The 14,193-nt window shown below is 41.5% G+C and overlaps 1 protein-coding gene across 2 annotated transcripts in view; it reads left to right on the top strand.

The window, feature by feature from the left end:
• flr (fleer) overlaps positions 1–14,193 on the top strand; it is a 270,425-nt gene that overhangs the window by 37,005 nt on the left and 219,227 nt on the right. For both annotated transcript variants that reach the window (XM_041205945.1, XM_041205944.1), the window contains exons 4-5: positions 1,266–1,322; positions 12,941–13,076. In XM_041205945.1, coding sequence (XP_041061879.1) covers positions 1,266–1,322; positions 12,941–13,076 — 193 coding nt within the window. The remainder of the gene's footprint in view (positions 1–1,265; positions 1,323–12,940; positions 13,077–14,193) is intronic.

Raw genomic sequence — 14,193 nt, 5'->3', positions numbered from 1 at the left:
ATGTGAGGCAATCCACCTCCACCACCCTCCCAAGCAGTGCATTCCAGACTGTCATCACCCTCTGGGTTTTGCCTCACATCCCCCCCTAAACCTCCTGCCACTCACCTTGAAATTATGACCCCTCGTGACTGACCCTTCAACTAAGGGGAACAGCTGCTCCCTATCCACCCTGTCAATGCCCCTGATAATCTTGCACACCTTGATCAGGTCACCCTCAGTCTTCTCTCCTCCAACGAAAACAACCCAAGTCTATCCAACCTCTCTTCTTGGCTTAAATGTTTCATCCCAGGCAACATCCTGGTGAATCTCCTCTGCAACTCCTCCAGTGCAATCACATCTTTCCTACAATATGGTGATCAGAACTGCACACAGTACTCCAGCTGTGGCCTCACCAAGGTTCTATACAACTCCAACATGACCTCCCTACTTTTGTAATCTATGCCTCGATTGATAAAGACAAGTGTCCCATATGCCTTTTTCACCACCCCACTAACATGCCCCTCCACCTTCAGAGATCTCTGGACACACACGCAAAGGTCCCTTTGTTCCTCAGAACTTCCTGGCATCATGCCATTCATTGAATACTTCCTTGTCAAATTATGCCTTCCAAAGTGTATCCAAATTTCCGTTTTCGCTCAAACTCAATTGCGTATTGCGGGTCACTTAACCTGCCATGAACCAATGCAATTGGGCACCATTCTAAAATGTAATTTTAAAAAATGCTTTAAAATATATTCCTTGGTGCAGTTTGATTGTCATAGCTGATAATTAGGTTATCACAAATGTACACATTTTCAATGTCAGTGTCACTCCAACTCTTCCAATAGCCTAGTTTTAAATACTTGAAAATTGCTTTTAAAAATATGCAGAACCATTTGCTGGGTTTATTAGGATAGGTGTCAGTTTCTTAATAAATTAAAAGATAGATATATTCAATAGCTTTTAACATGTGCCTCTTGGGTGTCCTTGTGCACAAAAAGAACCAGGTTATTTTTTGAACCTCCTCAAAAGCCCACAAGAAAGTGCAGGAAGCTTTTTAAACTAGCACAACTATTGCGGAAACTTGATTAGTGCTTGAAGTGTCCAATTTTGTGCGCTGGTTTCACTGATTTCAGAAGAATTGCACCAAAAATACCAGCGCAACCAAGTGTAAACTATGTGCCAGTCTGTTGGCTTTTAATATCATGAGTAATTGAAATGTTACAGCACAAAGCTGATTTCTAAAGTATAGCAATTAATAAAATAAAATCTGATTTCTTAACCAGGTGTTAAAATTACAAGCTGCAATTAAATATGGAGAAGAAGACCTTTCAGGAGCAAAGGTAAGGATTGATTAATTCTGCTTAACTTTCAGTTATTTGACTGTTTTAAAGCAAATTTAGAAATTTAAATTGATCCTATATTGAAGTAAATTTTTACCTTTGTCTTGCATATTGCAAATGTTTCTCCATCTGTTGAAGTTTAAATATTTCCCAAGTTAACCTGCAAGTGATCTACAGTAACCAGCAGGTGATGAATCTGGATTTACACAATTCATTAGAAGGTGCCTGCATGTCTACATGCCAGCTGATCTTTGATTTATTTTCCTGTACCGTATTCCTTCCCAAACTATTCTTTCTTCTGACTATACTGCACCCCTAGTTTTGCCCCTAGTAAAACTTTCTGCTTCTGCACCTTCACACTTCACCTTTTAAAAATCTCAAAACCCACCTCTTTGATGTAGTTTTTGATCACCACCCCTAACCTCTTGCTGGTTCAGCATCTGTTCTTATTGTACCTGCTTATAAGATGTGACGTTTTTTTTAAAATTAAAGACATTGGGCTTGAGTTTCCACTCAATTGTGCCAGTCTGGGCAGAATCAGCCAAATCAGTGCAAACATTAGGAAATTCTAAATGTAAATTATGCCAAAAATCACTTATGTTGGTGTACGGCATGACCTTTTATGTTGGTTTAAGATTTAATTTGCATGGATCATGCCATGTCCACAAGACTTACCCAGTCAGAGCTGCAAAATTGTTGATTGTGTTGCTTTGAAATGGTTCTTCAAATTGCACTCATTTTCTTAAGCACACAGGCACTGGAAGGCACATTTTAAAAGTGTTTTCACATTAAAACTATTTAATTTGCTGAGAAGTCGACTACAGTAGACCAATGAAACTATGGTTTAGTATAACGTTTTAGCAACAGCAGCATTTATATAGCACCTTTAATGTAGTAAAATGTCCCAAGGAGCTTCATAGGGGCATTATAAAACAAACTGACACTCAGTCTCAAGAGGCTGCATAAGTTATCACCTTAACACTAGGGGGAGTATTTCCTGCACATCCAATTTTCTCCCCATTCCCCTGCAAGCAAACACACCAGCAAAGTGTAAGTGCATTATATTTCCTTGCAATGAGCAAGAGCACCTTGCAGGCAGCCAAATCCCTCTTCCGATTGTAATATTCCCCTCCAAAGCTTTCACTCAGACAGATGCCTGGCTGGCTTTGTAGATGGCACACATAATGTCCACTGCTGCACTAGAAGGCATCGACTCAATTGGCTTATAACACTAACAACATTCTGATTTAATTGGTAGCTTTCCCTATGGTTTAGTTGGGGCTATGTGACTTCTTTTGGCATCATTTAATAAATAAGGTTTTTAAATGGTAGCAGGAGGTGGTAGAAGTCACGGGTTTGGAAGGTGCTGTCGAAGGAGCCTTGGTGACTTGCTACGTGTAGATGGTACACTGCCACTACTATCTGTGGGGTTGGAGGAAATTACAAAGGTAGGGAGGGGTGAGGTAATGGGGATTTGAAAGCAAGGATGAGAATATTAAAAACAAGATGTTGCTTGACCAGGTGCCAATGTAGGCCAGCGAGCACAGGGATGATAGGGAAATGGGACTTGGTGTGATTTAAAAAACAGGTAGCAGTATTTTGGATGACCTTATGGAGGGTAGCAGGTGGGTCACCAGCAGGAGTTCATCAGAATAGTCAAGTCTAGAGGTCTGCACTGAAAGCTGGTGAGTCTGGTGAGTGAGGGAATTTTAAAGGTTAATTCCTGTCTGAAGTTTTTTTTCTTTAAGGAGCAATTTTTACTTTAATTGATAAATTAAGTTTTATTCCAGCCTTAAAACAGGGGGATCTAAGCTCTCTGAGAGCAGCTGCAGCTAGTTAAGTAGGCGGCTGTCTTAAACCTGGTTTTCTGAAGTTTGAATCCTTCATTTTTCAGAAAATATAAAAACAGGCCTTCCTTGGTGCTTTTTCGTTTGCACTGGGTGCTGCTTTGAGTGCATAGGGTGTAAGGTGGGAGCTTGGTGCGTGAGTTTGGCGAGGAAGGTGCTCTTTTTCTACCTTTTTTCAGCCTGCAGTAGCTGACCCTTACTTTGCTACAGGGGAGGAAACTGATTGGTGAATAACTGGTAAGTTATTCTACCTATTCTAATTGTAATAAATAGATTTTAAAGTTACGATATGGCAGGTCAGCTTGGCCCAGTGGAATGTTCGTCCTGCAGTCCGTGGGAAGTCCTGGAAGCACTGTGTGTCCGAAATGAAAACATCTACAAGAAGTGTCACCAGCTGCAGAAGTTTAAGCACCAGGTTTTGAAACTCGAGCAGCGGCTGGAGTCACTACATCCACGAGGCTGGGAATTATGTGGATAGTGCTTTTAGGGAGGTGATCAAACTGCAAGTTAAGAACATGCCAACAAATAGGAACGGATGATCGCCAGGCAAAGTGATCCAGGCAGGTAGTGCAGGAGTCCTCTGTGTTTATCTTGTTTGCTAATCGGGTTTCTATTTTGGGTGCTGATTAGGGCGATGGTTCCTCAGGGGAGTGCAGCTAGAGCAAAGTCCGTGGCACCACAGGTGGCTTAGCTGCACAGGAGGGAGAAAGATTAGTGGAAGAGCAAAGAGTGTTAGGGGATCCCGTTGTTAGGAGAGCAGACAGGTGTTTCCATTGCAGGAAACATGACTCCAGGACGGTGTGTTGCCTCCCTGGTGCCAGGGTCAAGGATGTTGCAGAATGGCTGCAGGGCATCCTTCTGGGGCAGGGTGAACAGCCTGAGGTCATGGTCCACATTGATACCGATGACATAGGTAGGAAGAGGGATGAGTCCTGAAAGCAGATTTCAGAGCGTTAGGAAGGAAATTAAAAGGACCTCAAGAGCTGTGATCTCAGGATTACTCTCAGTGCCATATGCTAGTGAGCATAGGGTTAGGAGGATTGAGTGATTGAACACATGGCTGGAGAATTGGTGTAGGAGGGAGGGCATCAGATATATCTGAGGCATTGGGACCGGTTCTGGGGCAGGTGGGACCTGCACAAAATGGACGAGTTACACCTTAACAGGACTAGGACTAATATCCTTGCAGGGAGATTTGCTTGTGCTGTTGGGGAGGATTTAAACTGTCTTGTCAGGGGGTGGGAACCTGAGGGGTAGTTCAGCCTGGAAGGAAGTAAAACTGGTAACAGGAAGTAGAAAAGTAGCAAGTGAAATTAAAAGGCAGGTAAAATGAAAGTGAGCATCAATTAGGCTTAGAATGCGAAATAATGTCAAAAAGACAAAGTTAAGGGCACTCAACCTGAGTGCATGCAGTATCCACAACAAGGTAGATGATTCAAAGGCACAAATAGAGGTAAATGGATATGGTCTAATTGCCATTACAGAAACAGGGTGACCAGACTGGGAAAAAAATATTGAGTATTGCTGTAAAAAGAGACATGGCGAAGCTTACTAAGACCAACCTGTACGTGTGTATCAGTAAACTTGAAAGGGACAGGAGTAGTCATCCTTAACAAGGGTGACTATGTCAACAAAATGCACACCATTCTTAATGACGTGTCCAAATTCATATCCATTGGACCTGCTGCTCAACATGATCAGAAGGCCTTGCTTGAAAGTAAGCTAAAAGAAAACACTTGCTGACTTGTGTAAGAGTGATGAGCTTCTGCGTGATATATATGACAGAGTCCGTCCTCACAGCTCACTGCGCCTATGTATATATGGGCTGCCACAAGACACACAAAAGTGATGTCCTTTTATGACCCATCTTACCTATGACCGGTTCTGCACAACAAGAATTAGCTAAATGGTTGGGTAAATTGTTACAACCAGTTTTGAGCAAGTTTTCCACGTACAAGGTGAAGGATTCCTTCACATTTGCGAAGACCATACAGGACTTGCAAATCGATAGTAAAGCTGTGTCGTTGTGCTTATTTGATATTGCTAGCCTATTCACAATGTCTCACTTAAAGAAGCCATAGATATTTGTGGTCTAGCACTATATCATGGCGATCTAGACCTGCCACCATTGTATTCACTGAACTTATGAACTCGGCAACTCACGCAATTCAGTTCAATTTTAGTGAAACCATGTTTGCCCAAATAGGTTGTGCTGCCATGGGATCACCTCTAGGCCCAGCGCTCGCAAATACCTTTGTTGGGTTCCATGAGAAATGCGTCATCAATGGAATATCAACCTTAGACCTCTTGCATATTTCCGATATGTGGATGATATATTTGCTATATTTAAATCCACAGCTGCATGTAATAATTTCCTTACATGTCTTAATGGGCTCCATCCTGCACTCAGATTCACATTTGAAATGGAGCAGTCAAATGAACTCCCCTTCTTTGATGCACTAGTTGAGAAATCTGTCAGGAACTTATGTGCTACGGTCTACCGCAAGCCTACCTTCACTGGTCAATATATGCATTGGGTTTATTACAGTTCCGCATGCTATAAAATTGGTCTTATCAGCAACTTTGTAAATAGGGCCTGAGCTATTTGCTCACAGTGTAAGCTTGATGCTGAAATATGGTGCACCAAAGGCATCCTGCAGGATAATGGTTACCCTGATCAGCTCATTTCATATTGAATATCATGCAATCTCATGAACGGACCTAAGGTCATCACTTCTGGCCCTGAAAAGTAACCAGATTACCCTGGAAGGGCAAGCTATCTCAAAGATTTGAGCAACAGATGAAGCTAACTGTTTCATAAGTGGTATTTGCCACTAACAGGATGCTGCCGTCAAGCAAAAAATACACTCTATCACACAAATGAGAAATGTGGTATATGAATTTCAGTGCCAGTGTGATGCTAGGTATGTAGGCCGTACGTCCCAATGACTGGCAGATTGTATCAAAGAGCATGTCCCAGCTGCTGTTTGCAATGGGCAAGTTACAGACTGTACCCAACCAGCCTGTGCTTGCAAAACACAAAACAGTGTCCAACATTAGGTGTGATTCCGTGATTGGACAACATTTGCTAAATAAACAGTGTGCTGAGAATACACTGACAACCAATTTAAGATTGTCAGTTGGGCTCGCAGTATGGCGCATTAGTGTGTACTGGAAGCCACATATATTAGTACAGAAAGACAGAAAGAACATGTACGCTCATTGTGCCTTTTTCAAGTAAACAAAATAAGTGGCAGCCATTCACTGACTCATTGCACAGGGCAATGCCTTGACCTATCAGGGTCAAGCTGCCTGGTTTAAATTGCAAACAATGCTTGACAGTTAACTGTCAGTCACAATCAACTGGTGCATTCTCCATGGCAATGCCTCTACTAATCAGAGTCCACTTGCCAACCAATCAGCATTCTCCTCTCATACAGTTGAAGTTGTTGTTTTCCCTTTATATTGGTATTCTTGCGAAGTTCCTGATAAGTGCAAGACGAAAAGCTCTTATTTCAGCAATACTCAAGGTCTGTACTGTCAAACAACTATTTGAGAGGAATACTCCAGGACATTCGACATTTAGGAAGGACAGGCAAAAAGGAAAAAGAGGTGATGTTGCACTGATAATAAGAGATGGGATCAGTTCTTTGGTAAGAGAGGATCTTGGATTGGAAGAACAAAATGTGGAATCTGTTTGGGTGGTGCAAAGAAATAGCAAGGGACAGCAAACATTGGTGGGTGTTGTTTATTGGCCATCAAACAGTAGTGGTAGTGTGGGGCATGATATTAATCAGGAGATTAGAGAAGCATGTAACATGAGTAATAAAGTAATCATGGGTGACTTCAATCTCCATATAGACTGGGTAAATCTAATGAGCCCTAATGCTGTGGAAGACGAGTTTCTTGAATGTGTTAGGGATGGTTTTCTAGAGCAGTATGTTGAGGAACCAACTGGAAAACAGGCTATTTTAGATCTAGTATCACGTAATGAGAAAGAGCTAATTAATAATCTTGCAGTAAAAGAACCTTTACGGATGAGTTACCATCATTAGATAGAATTTTACATTATGTTTGAAAGTGAGGTAGTTTAATCTGAAGCCAGGGTGTAAAATTTGAACAGTAGGAATTATGAAGGTATGAGGGACAAATTGCCTGAGGTGAGTTGGGTAAATACTTTAATAGGTATGATGGTACACAGGCAATGGATAGTCTTTAAAGAATTGTTACATAGTTTATAGCAACTATACATTCCTTCAAGGCACAAAAACCCAAAAAGAAAAATCAGTCAACCATGGCAAACACAAAGTTAAGGATTGTATAAGATTAAAAGAAAAGGCCTATAGAGTTGCCAGAAATAATAGTAAACCTGAGGATTGAGAGGATTTTAGAATATGCAAAGGAGGACCAAGAAACTGATAAAGAGAGGGAGAATAGAAAGTGAATGTAAACTAGCAAAAACATAAAACAGATTGTGAAAGCTTCTATAGGTATGTAAAAAGGAAACATTTGGCTAAGACAAATGGGAGTCCATTACAGGCAGAGTAAGGAGAATTTATAATAGGGAATATAGAAATGGCAGAGAAGCTAAATGATTACTTTGTGCCTGTCTTCATTGAGGAATATACAAGAAATCTTCCAGAATTAGAGATCCAAAAACTAAGAAGAATGAGGAATTGAAGAAAATTTGAATCTTAAGAATGCTGTATTGGAGAAATTAATAGGATTGAAGGTTGATAAGTCCCTGGGACTCGATGATCTACACCCCAGAGTGTTGAAAGAGGTAGCTATGGAGATAGTGGATACATTAGTGATCATCTTCCAAAATTCTATAGAATGGTTCCTGCAGATTGGAAGGTAGCAAATATCACTCCACTATTTAAGAAGGGAGGGAGAGAGAAAACAGGGAGCTACAGACTTGTTAAAAACAAAAAAAACTGCGGATGCTGGAAATCCAAAACAAAAACAGAATTACCTGGAAAAACTCAGCAGGCCTGGCAGCATCGGCGGAGAACAAAAGAGTTGACGTTTCGAGTCCTCGTGACCCTTCGACAGAACTTGAGTTCGAGTCCAAGAAAGAGTTGAAATATAAGCTGGTTTAAGGTGTGTGGGGGGGGGGCGGAGAGAGAGAGAAGTGGAGAGGGTTGGTGTGGTTGTAGGGACAAACAAGCAGTGATAGAAGCAGATCATCAAAAGATGTCACCAACAATAGAACAAAAGAACACATAGGTGTTAAAGTTGGTGATATTATCTAAACGAATGTGCTAATTAAGAATAGATGGTAGGGCACTCAAGGTATAGCTCTAGTGGGGGTGGTGAGCATAAAAGATTTAAAAATATTTAAAAATAATGGAAATAGGTGGGAAAAGAAAAATCTATATAATTTATTGGGAAAAAACAAAAGGAAGGGGGAAACAGAAAGGGGGTGGGGATGGAGGAGGGAGCTCAAGACCTAAAGTTGTTGAATTCAATATTCAGTCCGGAAGGCTGTGAAGTGCCTAATCGGAAGATGAGGTGCTGTTCCTCCAGTTTGCGTTGGGCTTCACTGGAACAACGCAGCAAGCCAAGGACAGACATGTGGGCAAGAGAGCAGGGTGGAGTGTTGAAATGGCAAGCGACAGGGAGGTTTGGGTCATTCTTGTGGACAGACTGCAGGTGTTCTGCAAAGTGGTCGCCCAGTTTACGTTTGTTCTCTCCAATGTAGAGGAGACTACGTTGGGAGCAACGAATGTAGTAGACTAAGTTGGGGGAAATGCAAGTGAAATGCTGCTTCACTTGAAAGGAGTGTTTGGGCCCTTGGACGGTGAGGAGAGAGGAAGTGAAGGGGCAGGTGTTGCATCTTTTGCGTGGGCATGGGGTGGTGCCATAGGAGGGGGTTGAGGAGTAGGGGGTGATGGAGGAGTGGACCAGGGTGTCCCGGAGGGGCGATCCCTACGGAATGCCGATAGGAGGGGTGAAGGGAAAATGTGTTTGGTGGTGGCATCATGCTGGAGTTGGCGGAAATGGCGGAGGATGATCCTTTGAATGCGGAGGCTGGTGGGGTGATAAGTGAGGACAAGGGGGACTCTATCATGTTTCTGGGAGGGAGGAGAAGGCGTGAGGGCGGATGCGCGGGAGATGGGCCTGACATGGTTGAGGGCCCTGTCAACGACTTGTTAGCCTGACATAAGTAGTAGGGAAAATGCTAGAATCTATTGTAAAGGTAAATGGACACTTGGATAATAATGATCTGATTGGGCATTGTCCACAGGGATTTATAAATGGGAAATCATGTTTGACAAACCTGTTGGAATTTATTGAGGATGTTACTAACAGAATTGATAAAGGGGAGTCAGTGGACATAGCATACTTGGATTTTCAGAAGGTTTTTGATAAAGACCCCACGGGTTGTTGGCGAGCAAAATAAAAGCACATGGGATAGTAGGCAATATACTGACATGGATTAAGGATTAGTTAACAGATCAGAAAACAGAGTAGGAATAAACGGGTCATTCTTCTGTTGGCAGCCTGTGCCTAGTGGGAAGGGACCCAACTGTTCACAATATATATCAATGATTTGGAAGCGGGGGCCAAATATAATATTTCCAAGTTCGCAGTTGACTCAAAGCTAGATGGGAATGTGTGTTGTGAGAAAGATGCAAAGAGGCTTTGGACAGACTTAGTGAGTGGGCACTAATAGGCACATAGAATATAATGTGGAAAAATGTGATGTTATCCACTTTGGTAGGTGGAACAGATGTGCAGAGTATTTCTTAAATGGTAAGAGATTAGCAAGTGTAGATGTGAAAAAGGGACCTGGTGTCGTCATCAGTAAGTCACTGAAAGCTAACATGCAAGTGCAGCAGGAATTAGGAAAGCTAATGCTATGTTAGCCTTTATCACAAGAGGATTTGAGTACAGGAGTAGCAAAGTCTTGCTTCAATTGTATACAACCTTGGTTAGACAGCACCTGAAGTACTGTGTGCAGTTTTACTCCCCTTACCTTAGGAAGGATATTATTGCCATATGGGGAGTGCAGTGAAAGTACACCAGATTTGTTATGGGATGGTGGGACTGTCCTATAAAGAGAGATTGGGGAAACTGGACCTTATTCACTAGAGTTTAGAAGAATGAGAGGTGATCTCACTGAAACCTACAAAATACTTAAAGGGATAGACAGGGTAGATGCAAGTAAGATGTTTCCCCTGGTTGGGGGTGTCTAGAACCGGCGGACAAGATTTCAGAATAAGGGGGAAGCCACTTAGGGCTGAGATGAGAAGAATTTTTTTACTCGGAGCGTTGTGAATTTTTGGAATTTTCTACCCTAGAGGGCTGCAGAAACTCAGTTACTGAGTATGTTTAAAGCAGAGATTGACAGATTTCTAAATACCAATGACATAAAGGGAAATGGGGGTAATGTAGGAAAAAGGCATTGAGGTGGATGATCAGCCATGATCGTATTGAATGATGGAGCAGGCTTAATGGGCTGAACAGCCTACTCCTGCTCCTATGTAACAAAGGCATTTTCAGTGATTTTAAATCTAGCATCGATGTAGAAGATATGGGCTTGGTTCGTGGGTGTGAAATATTTGATGAGGTAAGCATTGTGAGGGAGGAAATATTCAGGAGTCTTTCGTTTTTAAAAGTGCCAAGTATAAATGAAATGGATCCAAGGCCGTTAAGAAAAGCAAGGGAAAAAATAACATAGTTTATGGCCATCATTTCTAATCTTTCCTGGTTGCAGGCATGGTGCTGGAGGACAGCAGGATTATTAATGTTGTACCGTCATTTCAGAAGGGAGGATGTGATAGACTGAGTAATTACAGGCTAGTCAATCTAACCTTGGTGATTGGCAAGTTATTGGAAAAGATTGTCATATAGAAAATCACAAATTATTCAAGGACAGTCAGCAAGGATTGTTATGGGAAAGTTGTGCCTGACCAAGAATTGATTTTTTTTTTTTAAGGAGGCAACGAGGGTCGATGAGGATAGCACATTTGATGTAGTTTACATGTCAAAAGTCTTGCTTGGACACATGTTCCCACATGGTAGACTGAGCTGGAAAACAAGCGTCTAGGGGATCCAAGGGCAAGTGGCAAGTTGCACCCAAAATTGGCTCAGGAAGGAAGCAAAGGGCATTGGATGAGATGCATTTTTGTGATTTGAAGGCTGTTTTCAGCAGGACTCCCCAGGACTCAGTACAGGTTGATAATCATGGTATGTATCAATAATTTAGACTTAAATATAGGGGGCAGGATTAAGAGGTTTGCTGATGATACCAAATTGGCCGTATGGTTGATAGTGAGGAAGAAAGCTGTAGACTGCAGGAAGATTGCAATGCACTGGTCAGGCGAGCAGAAAAATGTCAAACAGAATTCTATCTGGAGATATGTGATATAATACATTGGGGGAGGGCAAACAAGGTCAGGGAATGCACAATAAATGATGGGCTAAGAATTATAGATGAACAGAGGAACATTGGAGTGCTTGCTTTGAGATACTTGCAAGTAACAAACCTCCCAGTGGACTGTTTTGCTGTTGTCAATTCTATGCAACTCCTGGTAGAAACTATATTAAAATAACAAAGTTCAATTCTGATCATCATATGTGTTATAGACAGTGGCGTGTGTTCCCAATCCCTCATTTTTTTTGAGATCCAATTTTACTGATAATCCACAGCAAACTTGATTAAAATTAACTCAGAAAGTTAGTTTTTATATATAGTAAAAACCTGAAAAAAGGAGTGTTCGCCACTTCCACTCCGCACATTCACACAATAAAAGAAGGATAAAGAAAAGGAGTTTTACAGTATAAAGATCACAGAAAAATAAATATTAGTTTACGTGAGTTCCAGAGTCCAAAGTCAGAGTCCAGAGGTTGTTTCCTTCATGGTGGGGTTCCGTTCCAATGTGTTTCTGGCTAGTTAAATGATATGAAAATCCTTGAAATGATTGATGCTGCTGAATAATGGGCTCTTCTTTGTTTAGACCACTTGGCAGACATTGGTCAGAGACCTTTAGAATCAAGCAGGCGTTGTGGAGTGGAGACTACTTACCCAGCTGGTGTTCTGTCCAGTTGATGTTAAAACAGCAGTCTAGCTGTGAAGACCAGAGATGTCACATTGAATCATCCAAAAGACCAGAGGCTTGGGTCATGTGACCTTCCTTCTCTATAACGACTTCAAAAGAGATGTTTATTCAGCCTCTGGGATTGGCTTTGGTTTCAGGACTGATAATGTCTGTCATTAGTTGTTGAAAGGGGTACCATCTATGCTGAGGGCCTGGTGTTTGGAAAGCCATTGTCTTAACATACCCACTGACTCCCCTAGCAAGGTTGGCTTATCAAAGGCAAATTACATCCCTGTAGTTCTCTTTGAGGCTGGTGTGAACAGTCCCAGGTGTGATGTGAGCCTTTTAGTAGCTCTCTAGGCATAGTGAGATGTGACCTTCCAGAAACTGAGAAAATAATTTTTTTTGTCCTTGAAACTCCTGGGATAGCTCCCAGACAGAGGGCCAACCCCATGATCAGGTGACTTGTAGCAGCCATCTTGTTTTTTTCTGCTGAACAAAGAAAATTCAGTTTTGACAATAAACAGGAATGAGGATCAATTTTAACCATATAGAGATGGATTTCTTTCCATGTCATAGGAACCCAACACATGTAACAGATTATGGTTAGAAAGAAGTCGCAGATAAAACCATGATTATGTGGTGTTTGAGTTACTTCTAGAACATATATTTTCCAATATTTTTGCAGAATGAAGTGTAACAAAATGTATTTTTATAATGTTAGGGTCTGGTAGAGCAGCAGCCTACGGATGATCCAGACACTGAGATAAATCTAGGATGTTTGCTGTACAAAGAAGGACACTATGAAGAGGCCTGCAAGAAATTTACCACGGCTATGCAGGTTGTGGGCTATAAACCAGGTAGACTGTCTAAAACACAAAAATTAATGTTTTTCTGATTATTTGTCAAACTGTTATGCTGTTCTAAAATATTTTTTGAACCTTTAAATGCCAGATTATTTTCATTCTAAAAGGAAGATGCAACACAGAAGGAAGGCATTCAGCTCATCATGTCTGAACCAGCTCTTTCGTAGAGTAACCCAATTAGTCCCAATCCCTTGCTCTTTCCCCATAACGTTGTATTCTTTTTCCCTTTAAGTATTTATGCAATTCCTTTTTAAATATTTTAATTAAATCTCTTCCACAACTTTTCAGGCAATACATTCTAGATCGCAATAACTTGCTGCGTAGAAGAAAAATGTTTTCTCAGGTCACCTCTGGTTCTTCTTCAATCACCTCAATTCTTTGCCTTTTGGTTACGATCCTTTATCACTGGAAACAGTTTCTCCTTATTCTGCCAAAACCCTTCAAGATCATGGTTCTTGTCAAAACCCTTTATGATTTTTCCACATAGCTGAAGCCCCTGTCTATTCTATCAAAATTTCTTAATTGTTTTATGGAAAGGCTGGAGAGGCTGGGGTAGTTCTCCTTAGAGCAGAGAAGGCTGAGAGGAGATTTGATAGGGAGAGCAAATAAAGAGGAACTGTTCCCAATGGCTGAAGGGTCAATAACAAGAAGGCACAGATTTAAGATGATTGGCAAAGAACCAGAGTCTGCTTGAGGGAAAAAAATAATGCAGTGAGTGGTTAGGATTGTTAATTGTTTAATTGTCCACCAGTAATGACTGAAGGTGGCTGGACTGCAGAGTTTTGATCTGCTCCATTGGTTGTTTGACTGCTTAGCTCAGTTTATTACCCGCTGCTTCTGCTGTTTAGGATGCATGTAGCCCTATGCATCACTAGGTTGGTACCTCAATTAGTATGCCTGGTGCTGCTTCTGGCATGCTCTCCTACATCCAGGTTAGTCATCTGGTTTGATGGTAATGGTAGAGTGAAGGAGTTGCTGAACCTTGAACTTGCAAATTGTAGTGGTATATAATTCTCCTGCTGCTGAAGCTCCACAGTGTCTCATCGATGTCCAGTTTTGAGTTGCTAGATCTGTTGTGAATGTGTCTCATTTTACATGGTGGTATTGCAAT

This window comes from Carcharodon carcharias, chromosome 15 (genome assembly GCF_017639515.1).
Source record: "Carcharodon carcharias isolate sCarCar2 chromosome 15, sCarCar2.pri, whole genome shotgun sequence".
NCBI lineage: Eukaryota > Metazoa > Chordata > Chondrichthyes > Lamniformes > Lamnidae > Carcharodon > Carcharodon carcharias.
The sequence above is the reverse complement of the archived record's forward strand: the minus strand, read 5'-3'. Positions and strand labels throughout refer to the sequence as shown.